General features: G+C 44.4%; 2 protein-coding genes across 7 annotated transcripts in view; one reads left to right on the forward strand and one right to left on the reverse strand.

Annotated features, from left to right (window-relative positions):
* NMT2 (N-myristoyltransferase 2) overlaps window positions 1-4,569 on the forward strand; it is a 75,353-nt gene extending 70,784 nt beyond the window's left edge. For 2 of the 5 annotated variants that reach the window (XR_002336351.1, XM_021064836.1), the window contains exon 12: window positions 356-3,030. Coding sequence is in view for 2 of the 5 variants with exons in the window: in XM_021064836.1 (XP_020920495.1) it covers window positions 356-433 (78 nt within the window). In the remaining 3 variants the exon portion in view is untranslated. Of the gene's footprint in view, window positions 1-14 lie in introns of all 5 variants that reach the window. The other 3 variants (XR_002336349.1, XR_002336350.1, XM_021064837.1) reach the window with 3 other exon arrangements.
* On the reverse strand, window positions 2,185-8,012 carry RPP38 (ribonuclease P/MRP subunit p38). 2 transcript variants are annotated; one of them, XM_005668110.3, is made up of 3 exons: window positions 7,758-8,012; window positions 6,416-6,520; window positions 2,185-4,251 (listed from the first exon to the last, which is right to left on the reverse strand). In XM_005668110.3, exon 3 carries the CDS (start codon window positions 4,239-4,241, stop codon window positions 3,384-3,386), a length of 858 nt encoding a protein of 285 aa, XP_005668167.1. In that variant the 5' UTR covers window positions 4,242-4,251; window positions 6,416-6,520; window positions 7,758-8,012; the 3' UTR covers window positions 2,185-3,383.

The following is a 16,288-nucleotide window of genomic DNA, read 5'->3' on the forward strand; positions in this document are numbered from 1 at the left end:
TTCCCTCTTTTTAGGTTGGACTTGTATTACAATAGATGGATATTTCTGTTCTTAGAACTCTTTCGTCATCAGTCGTTAATATTCTAGTTAATGATGCCTGGAACTGCCATTCCAAAGAAGATGAGAAGCACAACTTAAGTGACATCATAGTCAGTAACAGAAAAGATGAGAAAAAAAATCCATTTGTGACCAAGAAAACACATCCGTAGCTAGAACGTTAACATTCACCCTTTTTTTCACCATTTACCCATTGGTAGGAGGGATGGACGAAGGGTACAGAGAGTACGTTCCTTGAATTTGCAACCTTTTCGCTGGCTCTCGATGAAGAAAAGTTCTTTTTTTTCCCTCTCTCTAGAAAAGGGGCCACTTTTCTGTGGACTGGACAGACGTCACAGCATCATGTAAGAAAACCTTGGGCACCGTGCGGAGGTAAAGTGCTGCCCCTCTGTCTGTGACGAGGCCTCTGGTCTGCGGGGCCGTGTCCCGAGAGGAGCGCGCCGTCTGGAAAGTGTTGCCTTCCGTCTCCCAACGCGGTCCCCTCGGGAGCGCCCACGGAAGCAGCACATCTGTGCCTCGGTCACGAGCCGTGGATGACGGAGTGAAGAGCGAGGTAAAAACGCCCTGGGGACTGTGTGTGTCTCGAGAGGCGAAGTTGCCACTTCAGTCCGTGTGTATTGGCATCTGCAGCGGGTCGGTGGACTCTTTCCAGAGTCAGGTGTGGGGCAGACATCCCCGAAGCGTGTCCAGCCCGGGACGAGCCAGGCTGTCCTGCCCCGCAGACACTCTTTCTTCTCCGCAACAGCCAGGCTGCGGGAGGCGAAGGGAGTCGAAGCCCTCGAGTCACGTGTCGCGCGCGGTGGGGTTTGACTGCTCTCAGGACGCTGAGAGTCTGAATGTTTTTAATTCCTTATGCAGAATTGCACACCTTCCTTTATGCTGACTCTAATTTATCATGAAAGCTGTCAGGCTCTTGGAAGACTTCTTATTTGTAAATAAGTATCATCATTTTGTTACTTATACTGGTGTTTTTATCTCTGGTTTGAAAAAGGAGTTTCCCAGTGTACATAACTGTAAATATCGCCCATAGTCGACATAAACTGGCCTCAACTACCACACAGTGCGTCCTTCTTCCTGCCTTTACTGTACCAGTGCCTAGGCCGCTCAGTCCAGAACAATCTAAATACCTTAGATAACAGGATGCCCTTCCTCCGTGTTCTTACTAAGGAGTCCAGGGAACCCATCATACTTCACACCAGGCAGGAGCTAGCAAACTCTGGCCTGTGAACTCGAGTCAGCTCATCATCTGTTTCGGACAGCCCACGAGCTAAGAAGGGTTTTACATTTTTGAATGGTGTGTGTGTGGCGGGAGGTGGGGGGGATCAAACGAGGAATGTTTTGCGACACATGGAAATTATAGGGAGTTCAGATTTCAGCACCCATAAGGTTTCATGGGAACACGGCTACATTCATTTACGTGTTGCCTGTGTGGCTGCTTCATGCTACGAAAGACACTTTTGTAGTTGTTTGTAGAGTTGTTCTGACGGAGGCTACGGGCCAGAAGGTCTAGCGTATTTACAACCTGGCCCTTTAATGGGGAAAGAAACTGCCACTGATGTCCACCAAGGAGCAGAAAGCCAGCTCGCCCTTGTCCTTAGGGCCAACCCATGGCCGTGGCATCCCGGACTTCCACTAGGGGGCATGCTTGCCCCCCCCAAGTCAACCACAGTTTAAGGACAGCGCTGTTCAGGGTGACTTGCATAGGATGATTCCAATCCAGCTGCATTACCATTTTCTCCTAACAGAGGGAGAAAGCCTCTAGAAGCAAAAATGAACCAATTCACGGAGACACCAGAATTAAGTAAAAGGGATTTTTAGCCTTATCTGAGGTCAAGGCTGTAGTTGGGGATTACGTTGTACCAGTTTTTAGGGCACAGTCTTATACAACGTAAGTTTTCAAAGAATTGCAGTTTTGCCCCTCAGAAATTCTGTCACAGACTCACCTCCTGATGAGGTGGCATTGTTCCTTTATTCGCGTACCTAATTCCAGTTATCGGAGTTCATCCTCTTTTAGTCATTTTAAAATCCAGTAATAAATGACTAGCACATTTGCCTCTTTATAATTTAAGCACGTTACCATTCAACATTTTAAAATAGAAAAATCAGTAAAACTGCTTGTTTATGAAGTAGCCGTTAAAACTAAATTTTAATGCAATATAGTGTCTTACAGATTCAAAAAAACCACACCGTCCTCCACCCTTTGCCAGTAATGGACGTGCTCTAGTCCATGAGGTGCCCTCCCCCATCTCCACCATCACCCCATTTTTTGGGTCAAGATGGCATTCAGGAAATTTAAACGGAGGTGGCGTAATCCGTAGAGCAACCAAAATTCAGGCTGAAAATAAACTTCGGCAATCCAGTACCTTCTCTGTGAATTACAGAAAGCACCTTTTCTAAGCACAGGCTGTAAATAGCAGACACTTGAACAGAGAGCCTTGATTATGCTTCATTTCTTAACACAAATGACCCGTCATGACAGACCCACCTCTGAGAGCCCAAGCTCCTCAGTTTATTTTTTTATTCTCTTCCTGCCTTATTTCACCGAATGACCATGATACTTTTTAAACATGATAAGAGTTCCTAGGAAGTTACCCAGGTAAAGGGGTGATTTCTAACTAGTCAAAATACCTTATCTGGCCTTTTCTATAAACATTAAGCCTTTCTCCCAAGCCCATGCTTAGGCTACCTACAGACAAAGGCAAAATTTAGAAAGTAAATGATAATGCAGTGTTTCTGGAGAGTGTATTGCTTGGTACTTCGTATCTTTCCTTTACAACTCATGATGCACCTGCAGTCCATTTCATCTTCCCACCAACAGAACCGTGTTGACGTGGCACGTTTCCCGAGTTTGATAGAAAGACGTTAAGTGCCGTGGGATATACAGATGTTCTCGCCTACAAGCATTGTACCAGCCTTTTCAAAAGTGAATTTATACAAGCATGGACACTAGTCTCAATAAACGTTTTGATATTCATATATCTGAATGTTCCCTACTCTAAATGTTTTTAGCTTTAGCATATCTAAATTCTATAGTTATAGAGAATCTTACACATTTGAAACACATTTGAAAGGAATGGTACTAAGTGGTGCTCCAAGAACATGTGGAAAAGTAACTCACTTTATTCATTTCAATGCTTTTTTTTTTGGCCACACCGAGCACATGTGGAAGATCCCGGGTCAGGGATTGAACCCACACGACAGCAGTGACCAGAGCCACCGCAGTGACACCACCAAGTCCTTAACCCACTGAGCCACCAGGGAACTCCTCAAGGCTTCTTGACGAGGTATCGTTTTACCACTGTATGAAGTGACAGGTTTATACAAGATTACTTTGAAGCCATTTTTTTACTTTTGGGTGGTTTCCTTATCTTATTGGGGTTTGGAATCAGTTTCTTTATTTTCAGGGGTTGTAACACTACAGCCTGCTGACCTTCAGCAAGCTTCCTTTTGGGTTTAGAGAGGTCTTCAAAGGAAGTTTCTAAAATCTCCTTGTCTCGGCTCTCCAGAGACTTGGTCTCTGAGTTCTCCTGGGGGTCTTCAGGTGTGTCCTGGAGGTCCCCGAGCCATGGAACATTCAGAGGGGGGACCCTGGGGATGATGGTGCTCACTTCATCTGCAAAGGCAGTGGTGTTTTTCCTGAAGCCCAGGGCCAAGATGCATTTTAGGCCCACGACAGGTGCGATCCTCTCGCTGAGCCGGGGCACCTGGCCGGCAGGGACGCCTCTGCTGGCGCTCAGCTGCACCAGGTGTGCAGTGACCATGGCAGGCTTGGCCGACTTACAGGCCAGCACTAAGAGCAGCTCGTTCCTCTCCAGCGCTCTGGTGACTTCGTTGACGCCGATGGCCAGCTGCTTCCGCACGTGCGCAGGGGTCCACCCTGACGCCTGGGCATCACCTTCTGACCTTTTCTCCTCCAGATCCTGGCCGGTGTCCGCAGCCATGCCACATGTGTCTCCACTCTCTTTCCCTAAAGAGGGCTGCTTTTTCTTCCTCTTCCTGTCCTCCACCTTCCGAAGCCCGAGGGATTTAAACCTGACCTCCAGCGTCTGCAGTATGAAGTGCATGTCCTCTTGCCCCAGGGTGCCCCAGCAGGTGGCGTACGGGTTGTTCAAGGAGGTCTTCACAGGCGGAGGTCTCGTCTTCCGCACAGAGCCCCTCCCCGGGGCTTGCGGGGCTGCGGCCATTTGGAAAATCCTTCAGAGAGAAGCAAAACGACAAGGGAAAATTCGTGATCACTAGACATACGTGACTTAAGAATGTCGTGGTTGTGCTCATTCTGATTCTTCAAAGGCTGATTCTGATCGGCTCTAGCAAGCCTACTTATATAGGACATATGTATCCCATAGACATGTGTGACCATACACATAACCTCTCTTTTAAGTTATTTATTTTCCCCTCTTTTTTCCAATGACTTGGCCCTCATTTGTATACAGGCAATTTATGAATGTTCTGTGGTACTGTGATCACAGTGAAATTCTTTTAGTTTATTTCATTTATTAAAAATGTTCCATGTTTCTACTTGTTCATAATTATTTATCCTCTTAAAGGGCCTGTAGTATTAGTCTGATAGATCTGTTACCATTTTCTAAATTGCTCTCTAGGGAGGCTTCCGTCCATCCATTCAGCCAGTAGGCACTGAGCATCTCCACCAGAGTCGGATTAGGCGCTGGGGTTCTGCCTTCAACAAGGCCCCAGGTACAATCTGTGAGGGCCCCAGAAGCCTCTGCCATTCCTAAGTAACCTGGTGTGATTTTCTAAGAACTGGAACAGCAGAGTATGCACGTGACAATGATGCTTTCATTCTGTGCCCTTTCGTAAGCCTCCCTCCCTCCCTCCCTGGACCCTGAGTTTCTTGTGCATCTTTCCTAAAACATCAGTACACAGTTGCCCCCTTCCTACATTCCTCTGGCTGACTCTGTGATGAAAACGAGGGAAATTTGTAATGGAAGTTAAAGATATTAATCCATTAAGGCAAAACAGTAAGAGGGGGTCCTTACTGGTGAAATGTTATCCACCACTGCTCTGGAGCACATGTCCTGGTCATCCTGCCCAGAGGAAACTGCATATGGCTCTTCCCTTGTTTTCTTCCTCACTTCCTTCCTGGGCTCAGCTGGGAACCACAGGGACCCATGTTGCAAAACTGAAGGAAGTTCAACTAGCCAGCTCTGGAGAAGTCTGGAGCTGGGTGGTGTCCCTGTTCGTCCCTGTTCTCAGGTAACCAGATTTTCTCATTCCAGATACGCCCTCATTGTAGATCTTTTCATCCCATGGACACCCGCCCTCCGCAGAGCGCCCCCTGCAGGATTAGCAGTTAAGTCCCCTCCAAGTAAACTTCCACCCAGAAGCCCAGTCACTGATGCTGTTGCTGAAGGGCAGGTATTTCCGTGGGGTAGTCAGAATGTGTGAACAATTTCTCTGTGAATTATCAGATGCTCACAAAGCACCAGTTTAACTGCCTAGCGTGTGGAGGAGGAGAAGGGCTCAGGTTAAGTAAGTACCTTGCCCGAGTCACACCTGGTTTTCCCAAATCCAATTTTAATGCTCTCTCAATCCTGGCTGCACCTCAGAAATAATCTGTGACTTTTTCTTTGTCTTTTTAGGGCCGCACCTACAGCATATGAAAGTGCCCAGGCTAGGGGGTGAATCAGAGCTGCAGCTGCCAGCCTGCACCACAGCCCACAGCAACCCCGGATCCTTAACCCACTGAGGGAGGCCAGGGATCAAACCCTCATCCTCATGGATAATAGTCATAGTTCTTAATCCGCTGAACCACAACAGGAACTCCCTAATCTGTGACTTTTTGGTAAAACATGTGGACGGCTGGTCCTCTCAAGGTCTACTGAATCGGAATCCCTGAGGACATGGCACGGCACCTGTACTTGGAAAAAAGGCTGCCGGGAATCTGATAGAGAATGGGGCTTGAGAACGCCGGTGTAGGACGGGGGCCTTTCCACACCGGGCAGCCTGAGAAATGGTCCCCTGACCTCTGCTGGCCTTGGTGTTCCTTCTACGTCACCTTCTCACAGAAAATCAAAATTCAGCTCCCTAGGGGAGAGAGCCCAGACCTTGGTGTTGGTATCAGTGGTGCCCACGGCTAGAAAGGCGGTTTGGGCCTCTGAAGCTGCTTCCTCCACCCTGCCCCAGGGCGCAGCCCTCCCCACCCATCATCCCCACACTCCCCTCCAGTGCAGTCACGCCCCATGACGGGATTGGCAGAGGCCAGTGCCAACCCGAAGGTGGTCAGAGGAGGGAAATAAATGACTCAGGAACGAATACAATGATCTGACAGAGGTCCTGCCAGACTGCAAACCACAGTTCACGTGCCTCAGCATCCAGACAACACGGAGGAAATACTTACAGGTACGTGCTCTGTGCATCAGCTCCTCCTGGCTTCAGAATCTAGACAGGGAGACAAGGACCAAGGGGTTCCGTTCAGATGAGTCTCATGGAACAGAATCCAAAACTAAAGTGGAAGAAGTAACAGGATTTGAAAGAAAATGGAGGCCTCAGGCCTGTAGCATCAAGTGTGAACTCATTAAGGTGACAGCCAAGTCAGTCCACACTCTGGCGCATCCCCCCATCATCTTTCTCCTCATGCCCCACATATTGTTTCAAGAGATGACCAGTTCCTCCCTCCAGGGCTTTATACATATTCCCTCTGCCTGGAAAACTACTCCTACCATCAGCCCCAACAACACCATATTTCTTACTAGAGCAAGTATCTGCGCATTTCCCACAATGCCAGCAAGCCAGAAAGATTACAAATGAAAGCAAAACAGCCACTGGATCCACTGGGCTCAGAACCTATGAGGAAGATTTATCAGCGAGTAATAAAATAACATGCGATGCAAATCAAGGTACGGAAACTACGAGATGTAGAGCAGAGATCTGACTCTGTTGAGAAGGTCAGGAAAGGCCTCCTGGAGGAAGTGTCCCTTTAACCTGCATCTGAAGAATACCTACCAAAGGGCTATCAGAAAGGGTATCCCAGGAAATTGCGTTAAAAGAAAGAATGTCAATATCGCCGGAGCAGAGATGCTAGAGCGGGTGAGATGGTGAGGAAGACTTGCAAACCTTGCAGCGGGAAGCGGCAGTGGGAACGTTCAAAGCAAGATGAGCGATGTAGTTAGAAAGGCCTCAGGGAAAGAGCTGTGTGAACTTGGACCAGGAGGAGGCCTTTGCCAAGGACCAAACCGTAAAGAAATGACTGCGGCACTAGAGACGCCGCAGAGGGATGAACAGAAGGGGTGCAATCCGCCCGACTTAGCGATCAACTGGGAGTAAAACAGAGAAAGAACTCAAGAGAGGGGTCTCGAGTTTCGGGGTCCGGCAGCCGAGGGGATGACAGGGCCAATTCCCAGTGTTGATCCCTCCTAATGTCTGCTGCCTCTCTAGTGCCTACCGACTTTACGGTTTAGCACACGAGACTAGAATTATTTTCTTGTCCGCCTCCACTTCCAGACTGAGTAGTACAGAGGGACCAGGGTGGGCGTTATTTCTCGTACCCAACAGTGCTCAGCTCCCGGCGGAGAGCAGACTAGCGGCCAAAGCCAGGACACCGGAAAACACTGTGGTCCCGGGTGCGTGCGCCCTCAGAGTCGGGGAGCGGGGGAGACGGCGCGCACCCGGCAAAGCCCCAGGACGGATCCCTCCCCTGGCGGCCGCTCGGAACGTCAGACCCCCGCCCGAGCCCCACTCACGGTGGCCTCTGCGCCAGCTCCACGTGGGCCGCTCTGCGCGCGCGCAGAACCTGCGCCTTCTCCGGCCCCGCCTTTCGACGCGCTGGGGTGATGTGGACCACTCGGGGGACCTCACTCTTCTTCCTTCTGCGCCGGGCTAGTCCCAAACGCCATTTCTCAAAAAGGCTAGAAAAAGGGAAAGGTTCGATCTCTAGAAACTGCCTTGAGCTGGGGTGAGGATCCGGAAAAGGCCATCCAGAGGCAGTGCGCAGGTGCAGGGTGTGTCTCGCGAGAGCTCTGGTTGCCTGGTAACCGGCCGCTTGCGGGGTGTGCGGCTGGATGTGAGCGCCAGTCCCTTCGCCATTAGACTCCGAGAGGATGGTTTTCTACTTTGTAACGCAACACTCTTCCAGTGTCCTCCTTTCTGCGCCTGGGGATCTGAGCTCTTCTCGCTTTAGTTTTTAACTTACCTGAGGGTCGCAAAACCCTGACGCAGTGCCTCTGTCACTGAGTCCCTGCCGAATCCCTAGCAACGTGGAAATCAAGATAAATAGGGGATGGGGAGGTGCCGTCACAAGTCCGGCAGTTAACTGCTGCGCCAGGAGTGAAACGCCTGTGATTTTTAAATTTTTATTACAATCAGATTTAAAAGAATGAATTTACAACGAATTTGTAACAACTTTTGTTTCATAAAATGAATAGTAACAAATAATGCTGATGCACTGCAAACAGGCAGTTCTAAATTAGTCTCAGTTTGGGGCAGCAAGTCCTCATGGTCCAGCAGAATTCTTTTCTTGAAATGTCACTGACTGTCCTAATTCGGCTCTGCTCTGTTTGTACCCTGCCAGTCTCCTTATTCATCAGAAACGAGATGGAGGTGTTGGGCTTTGGAAGGCAAGAAGTTTGTATCTTGTGTTTTTTTTTGTTTTGTTTTTATTTTTTAATGTAATACTCAAAATCTTTGTTGGGGACTAACTAGCATGTATACTACCACTGATAAAAAAAAGGCTGTGAGCCTATACCCTAAGGCAGGTCAAGTAAAATAAGATCAATTTACAGACTCAGACAGTAAGTGCAACAGTTTTGGCTGTGTTAGGTAATAGCTTAGACTTCATGAATCATCCAGTCTGTTAAAAATATTAATAAGCTCCTGAAAGAGCTTCTGCAACCAGAATAATGTTTTAAAATTTAAGGCTAATTACTCCCAAATCAACCAGTTTTGAATGTAACAACTCTGGCCCTTGAATTGGTAAATTACTAATTATAGTTATCCTTTGTTGGCTTTAAATTGAATTAGATTAACCTGTGACCCAGTGATTTTTCTGGCTTCTTATGTGGTCAATGCAGTTAAATTTAATGGTGGCAGAACTGATATTTAAATGTTAAATGTAAGAATCAATTGCAAGGTCATTTTTTTTTCAAAGTAATGAAAAGGTGATACTTCATCTACTGTCAAATTACAGGGTAATGACTTAGTCCTACAGAGTGTCTCTCAAACCTTCAATGAAGCCACAGTGATTCAAGAATGATAAAAGTATCATTTCAAAGATGAAGTAATGTTGAGTGTAAATCACATTCTAAGTGATGCCACCAAATACAAGTTTTTAAAGCTCTCAGAAATTGGATAAAAAGATGAGAAATCATTGAATCAGAGTGGAAGGTTTTTAAAAAGGTTTTTAAAAATGAAATAGGCATGACATTTTTAAAATAATCTAATATTTTAATATCTAAAAAATAAAATTAAAAATAGTGTCAAATTTAGCTTTTAAGATGTAAGACAAATAGAAATGCACGTCTGATTAAAATGCTAAAGGGAAGGAATTATGTATGAGGTTTTGTCCCCCTAACATCTCAGATTTATAGCTTTAGCAGCATCTTTCTGGGAAGATTTGCAGCCGATGTAATCATGACTCTGAGCTACGCTGTCCAAGGTTAAAATCCCAACTTCATATCTAACTAGTCACATGACCCTCAAGCAAATTAACCCTATGAAGTGATAAAAATAGTGCCTCTTGTGAGGATTAAAGAAATAATCTCCCTAATATGCTCAGCACCAGTGCCTGGCACATACAAAGTGCTTGATAAACATGATTGATGAATCCAATGACAGCCTGAATTAAGAATTAGGTTAATAGAAATTGACTGTAACCTTTTTGATTTTAGCACTTTGGTTCTCTTTTAAGACTAAGCAATATGATTTCCACAAGAACTTTGATAAAATGAATATTGCGAAGGTAATTTTTTCCCGTTGCATCACCTAAACACTGCAACAAAAAAGTAAAAAGAAAAAAATTATCCTATGACCCATTTATCTCAAAACACATGTCCTTCAGAGTCATATATATACATATATATATACTTTTTTTTTTTTTTTTTTGGTCATACCCGTGACCTATGGAAATTCCTGGGCCAGGGATCGAAAACACGCCACAGCAGCAACCCAAGCTGCTGTAGTAAAAACACTGGAAACTTAATCCACTGCATCACAGGAGAACTGTGTACATTGTTAAAATGATAATATAGATTAAATTTTGTGTTTTGATTTTCTTTCCATATAGTAGTATTTCCATGTTTCTTGAACATCTTCAAATTATCACTTAACTCACAAATTTGGTGTCCAACACTGAATGATCAGTTTACTTTTTTTTGTCTGAAATATTACAGGATTTTTGTTTTTTGAAATTTTATTGGAGTATAGTTGTTTTATAATGTGTTAGTTTCAGATGTACAGCAAAGTGATTCAGTTATATGTATACATACATCTGTCCTTTTTCCAATTCTTTTCCCATATAGGTTATTAGATGATATTGAGTAGAGTTCCCTGTGTTACACAGTAGCTCCTTGTTGGGATCAGTTTACTATTTAAAAAAAATTTTTAATTAAGGCATAGTTGATTTACAGTGTTCTGTCAGATTCTGCTGTACAGCAAAGTGATCCAGTCACACACACACACACACACACCACACACACACACACACACTTCTTTTTCTCACATTACCTTCCATCATGTTCTATCGCAAGTGATTGAGTATAGTTCCTGATGCTATACAGCAGGACCTCATGCTTATCCATTCTAAGTGTAATAATTTGCATCTACTAACCCCAAATCCCGGTCCATCCTGCTCCCACCCCCTCCCCTTGGCAACCACAAGTCTGTTCTATGTGTCTGTCTGTCTCTGTTTGTAGACAGTTTCATTTGTGCCATATTTTAGATTCCACACATAAGTGGTATGATCTGGTATTTGTATTTCTCTGACTTACTTCACCTAGTATGAGAATCTCCAGTTGCATCCATGTGTCTGCAAATGGCATTCTTTTGTTCTTTTTATGGATGATAGTATTCCATTGTGTATATGTACTACATCTTAATCCATCCATCTGTTGATGGGCATATAGGTTGTTTCCGTGTCTTGGCTATTGTAAATAGTGCCCCTATGAACATACAGGTGCAGTGGCTGTGATGTAAGCCAGCGGCTACAGCTCCGATTCAGCCACTAGCCTGGGAACCTCTATATGCCACAGGTGTGGCCCTAAAAAGACAACAAATAAATTAATAAAATCAGTCACTAGAATAATGACAAGCTGCAAAATAAGCAGCCTTTGAGTCTGAACTACTGGAAGCTCTGCTAGCTAGGGCTGTATGATACTCCAAAGGGTATCTGTGTCCGTAGAGGTGACATGAATGCAAAGCGTGTCAAGCAGTCCCTAAGCAGCATCACACTGGCGGTGTCGCATGTCATAGATAAGGGCAGTCAGGAGAAAGACAACCTAATAGCACTCTGAGTATTTATTATACATACAAGCAGCAAAAGCACAGTCTGCATACTGCCGGCTCCCTGCATTCCTAAGCCCACAGGACAACCTCCCTAGCCCTAAAGGTCCAGTCGCCATTGAGGAACCAACTTTAAACTTCAGTCCACAGTTTCACGGACTTACCCAGAAGCCTGCAGCTTCCCATCTCCAAGGTGGAGAGCGAGTGGGGAGGAGGGAGAGGAGGGCAAATGGAAAGCCCTACTCTCAGCTGAACCCAGGATGATGGAGGAAAGGCTTCTTTGGGGGACTGTCCCACCAGATCTGGAGGCCTTGCTCCGGGAGGTGTCTCGGGCCCTTCGGCCAAGACCCAGGTCAGACTGCAGCAGAGCCTTTCCTGCATGGCCATAGCCGTGCGAAGTTGTCAGGGGCCTTGGCAGAGCTGTCTACCTAGACAGCTGTTGGAAGAGAGAAATTTGAAAGATTTTAAATCGGATGGTCACAAAGCTGGTCGGGGAATTTTTTTTTTTTTTTTGAATAGACTTCATGTTTTAGAGCTTTTATTTTGAAAGGAAGGAGCCTAATGGGATGCGATGTTAGGTTTTAGATTTTCCACAGGTCCTAAAGAACCAGCACCAATTTTGGAAATAATGTGTCGAAATGACATAAAGTGGGCTTCAGTAACTATTCCAAATAAGTTACAGACACACATAAACAGGGCCTATAATTTTAGAATTATTTATAAAGTATAGCTATTGATATGAATTAAATGGTCAGAGAATTCTTTCTGAGGCACTGCGAGAACAAGTGGTCGAGAAGCAAGTGATTTTTTTAAGTGTTTTTTAAGATATAAATGCACACATATGTCTGTGTGTATGTATTAGGTGAAAAAATATAACATTTTGTTAATTTAGCAATATTTATCAAGCTTCTCTTCCGTGTTCGGCAATGTTCTAGGTGCTAGGATATGCAAGACTGAAGAAACCCTTGCTCTTTCTTTTCTCCTTCCCTTCCTCCTTTTATTCAACAGAAAGCAGTATGTATTGAAGTCTGAGTGTTGGGGATAAAGCAATGAATCAAAGTTCTAATGGAGGAGACAAACGATAAACCAAAAAAGTCAAATATAAAGTGTGTGAGATGATTACTGTGCTATGAAAAAAATAAGCAGGGGAGGAAGGGGGTGCTAGGATGGGATGATAAAAGGCTTCGCTGAGAGGCGACATTTGAGCAAAGACCTGGAGGAGAAGGACTGAACTGTGTGGACACCCAGGGAAGAGGCCGTGGTCCTTGGGCAGGAGGGTGCTTGACGTATACGAGGTGCCTAGACTGGGCAAATTCCTACAGACAGAAAGTAAAACAGAGGTTGCCAAGACTGATGGGGAAAGGGGTGGGAAGTCACTGTTTAATGGGTACAGAGTTTCTCTTTGCTAGGATAAGAAGTGGGGATGGTCACACAGCATTATGAATGTACTTGGTGCCACCGAATGGTACTGGAATGTGTTAAAATAGTTAAAATAGTAACTATGTTGTGTATATTTTGCCACACACACACACACAAATGGTCTCATACCTGGCCAGTCTCTAACTTGACAAGAAGCCTTGGGCTAGAGCATAGGAAAGACCGTACTGGCCTAAAAGGAAAGGAGGGAGCTGTGTGGCAGAGGAAGCTTCTTTATAACCAAGACTTCCATTTGCATTAAGCAAAAACTAAAGGTGGAGGTATTTTCATCCAGTTTTAGGGACGATGACATTTTCAGTCTGCAGGAACAAAGCATCCCACTGAAAGTGGTTTACGCAGAGTGGTTTATTCAGTAATTACTAGCTGTCCTTAAAGTCTTGATCTTTCCTGGAATTGGCTCATTTGTCTACACAAGATCTCATCAAAACCCCAAGGACTTTCTGTTGCTGCCTTTTACCATCCTCCAAATGTTGGCATTGGCCCTCAAGCTTCTATCCCCTCAAGATCGCAATGTGGTTGTCACAGCGCCAACCATCACGTCACAGCTCTGATTGTCACATCCTCTACAACCACATTGTGGCAGTTAGGTTTCCCTCCTGCATTTCTGTCATCAGAAAGAAAAATCTAAGAAGCCCTAATAGACTTCCTTTTGTGACTCCTTGGACAGAAGCAGTCACATGCCCACACCTACATGAATCACGGGCAGAGTTGAATGAGTCAGACAAGACTGGCTTATACCAATTATGAGCCTTCTCCTGCAGATGGACCCTGAACATATGATGGCTCCATAACTAAACAAAAGTAAGATCATTGACAAAAATGAAAGCAGAAATGGGATACTAGGCAGAGAACCAGTGGTATCCCCTTAAGGAGACGTTTTGTTTAATGGAACTCAGTTGTAGAATGTCAATTGGACGTTAAAATGTAAAACACATGCAATATTATAACCAAATGAGAAGAGTGGGAACAAAATGAGTCATGTATACTTTAATTCAGCCTTGTCTTCGTGTCATCATTGAAACCAAGGCTAGAAATGATAAAAGTTTCATGAGGAACATTAGACAAATGGAAGGTTGTTGGCAATGGTGCCTTGAGAAGATGAAGCCCTGAGCTCACCACTGTGTCCTGTTATGTTTGGTAAAAGCTGGAAGATATTTATGGAAAAGGTTTCTGTGGAAACTCTAAAAATATAAATATTATACCAGATGACAGTAAAAGTGCCTCCAGTCAGATACATTCTTTTTCTGAAACTTCTTCAGTGAAATTCTCCTGGTTTTGTTTTGTTTCGTTTTTTTGCATGGATTTGTCTTCAAACATCCTAACTTTTCTTTGTACATTTTTAAAATTATTATTTAAGTATAGTTGATTTACAATGTTCCATCAAGTTCTGTGGTCAAACATCCTAACTTTCAAATGACACGAAATGTAACCTTCCATGTCTAGGCTATCCTACGTGGTTGTTCATTTTAGGAAATTGTATTAGTTATTTGTTGTTTTAGGAAATTATATTTATTAACATGTTTGTTATAGAAAATTATTTATTCCTCTAAAGTTGTGACATAATCCCCTGCACCGTAATCACTGATTCACTGTTAGGATGTCACTGACCTTATAACTTTATCAGTTTAGAAGTGACTTGAGGAGTTCCTGCTGTGGCTCAGCAGGTTAAGAACCCAACAAAGTGTCCATGAGGATGCAGGTTCCATTCCTGGCCTCCCTCAGTGGGTTAAGATCCAGTGTTGCCGCAAGCTGCAGTGCAGGTTGCAGATAATCTGTTGTTGCTATGGCTGTGGCTGTGGCTGGCACCTGTAGCCAGCAGCTGCAGCTCCGATTTGATCTCTAGCCTGGAAACTTCCACATGCTGTAGGTGCAGCCATACAAAGAAAAAAAAAAAGAAGTGACTTGACCTCATTGCTTAATCAAAGGTATTAGAAATCCTGTTTTGATTGTCTGCCTACACACCTGTTTGTAATGCATGTGGTAGCACTGAGACTCATTTTGTATAAACAACGCAAATGTGAGTCTTTTCACTTTCATACTTGTGAATATTCATCACTGACAGATGTTTAGACCAATCGGACCATGAACAAAGTTGAACAATTACACAAAATCACATATCAGAAATGGATAACCATACCATAGTAGATAGTGTGACATTTAAAACCACTATGACTTATGGGAAAGGCTAATATTTCTGATTAATGACTAGTAAAATAATGCTCAATTCACCAAAGAAAAGATAACAATCCAGTTTGCTTCATATATAACTTTTTTCCAGTGTAGCCAGTATGAACTCTTCAAAGACAAACATTATGACAGCTTTTCAAACTGTAAATGAGAAAGCCCTGAAGTATCCTACAGGTTTTAATTTCTAGTAAGGTAAATATTGATAGATATAACCCATTAAGCCAAAAACTCTTGGGGAGGTGGATCCTCAATATTTTGTTTAAAAGAATAAAGTGTTCTAGGAGTTCCCACTCTGGCACAGTGGGTTAAGGATCCAGCACACATCTCAGGTCCGGCTTGTGTTTGGTCCCTGACCTGGGAACGTCCACATGCTGCAGGTGTGGCCATTTAAAAAGAGCAAAAACAAAAGAATAAAGCCTTGTAGAGTCCCCAATGTGAGAAAACCCCTGTGGCTGGGACCCAGCTTGGATGGGCCCATTTCTTAGTTTGGCCTCACATGAAACCATCGTTAGAAGACTTCAAGCCTCTGCTTAACTCCCTAGCTTTTCTTCTAGTTCACAAAACTGCTTTTCAGTGATCTGAAAAATTTTGTCTTTAATTTTTACCTTTTTCCCATTTTTGTTCTTTTTCCCTTCATTTTCCTTTTCTCTTCCTTTTTCTTTCTCAATTTCATCTTTTCTTTACTCTTTTCCCTCATACTCTCTTTTTTTAGATTTGGGTTTTGCATTCCCCCCCCCCTTTTATTTAGTTACTCTTTGTTTTTGTTTATCTGTTAAGTCTGGCATTGTGTTTTGATTCCATTATAACATCAGTTCTTCAGGGGGAGTCTGGGAGTGATTTTCTTTTGAGCTGATTTGGGTCAAGTTCCTGACCCAGTGTTTCCCAATTTTAAGTTGACCTTGGGACACCTTGACTCCCAGGTCAGCAGTTAAGTCCAACACGCCGTAGGCATCTCGGCCATCTCTGCTGAGGTGGACGCCCGCATGGGCAACTGCCAGTAGGCAATACCATTATCAAGGACAACTTGACCAAGCCGAAGGTGGCTCAGTATATCCTGCCTTGGGAAAGAGGTAGCCATGAAGGTCATTGACAAGACTTAGCGAAGCTCCTCCAAACTCCAGAGATGGTCCCTTGAAGTAAGAATCACGAAGGACCT

Source organism: Sus scrofa, chromosome 10 (assembly GCF_000003025.6).
Source record: "Sus scrofa isolate TJ Tabasco breed Duroc chromosome 10, Sscrofa11.1, whole genome shotgun sequence".
Classification (NCBI taxonomy): Eukaryota; Metazoa; Chordata; class Mammalia; order Artiodactyla; family Suidae; genus Sus; species Sus scrofa.

Excerpts from the sequence above, each read along its gene's own strand:
- RPP38 (XM_005668110.3), bottom strand. The coding sequence starts at position 4,241 with ATGGCCGCAGCCCCGCAAGCCCCGGGGAGGGGCTCTGTGCGGAAGACG.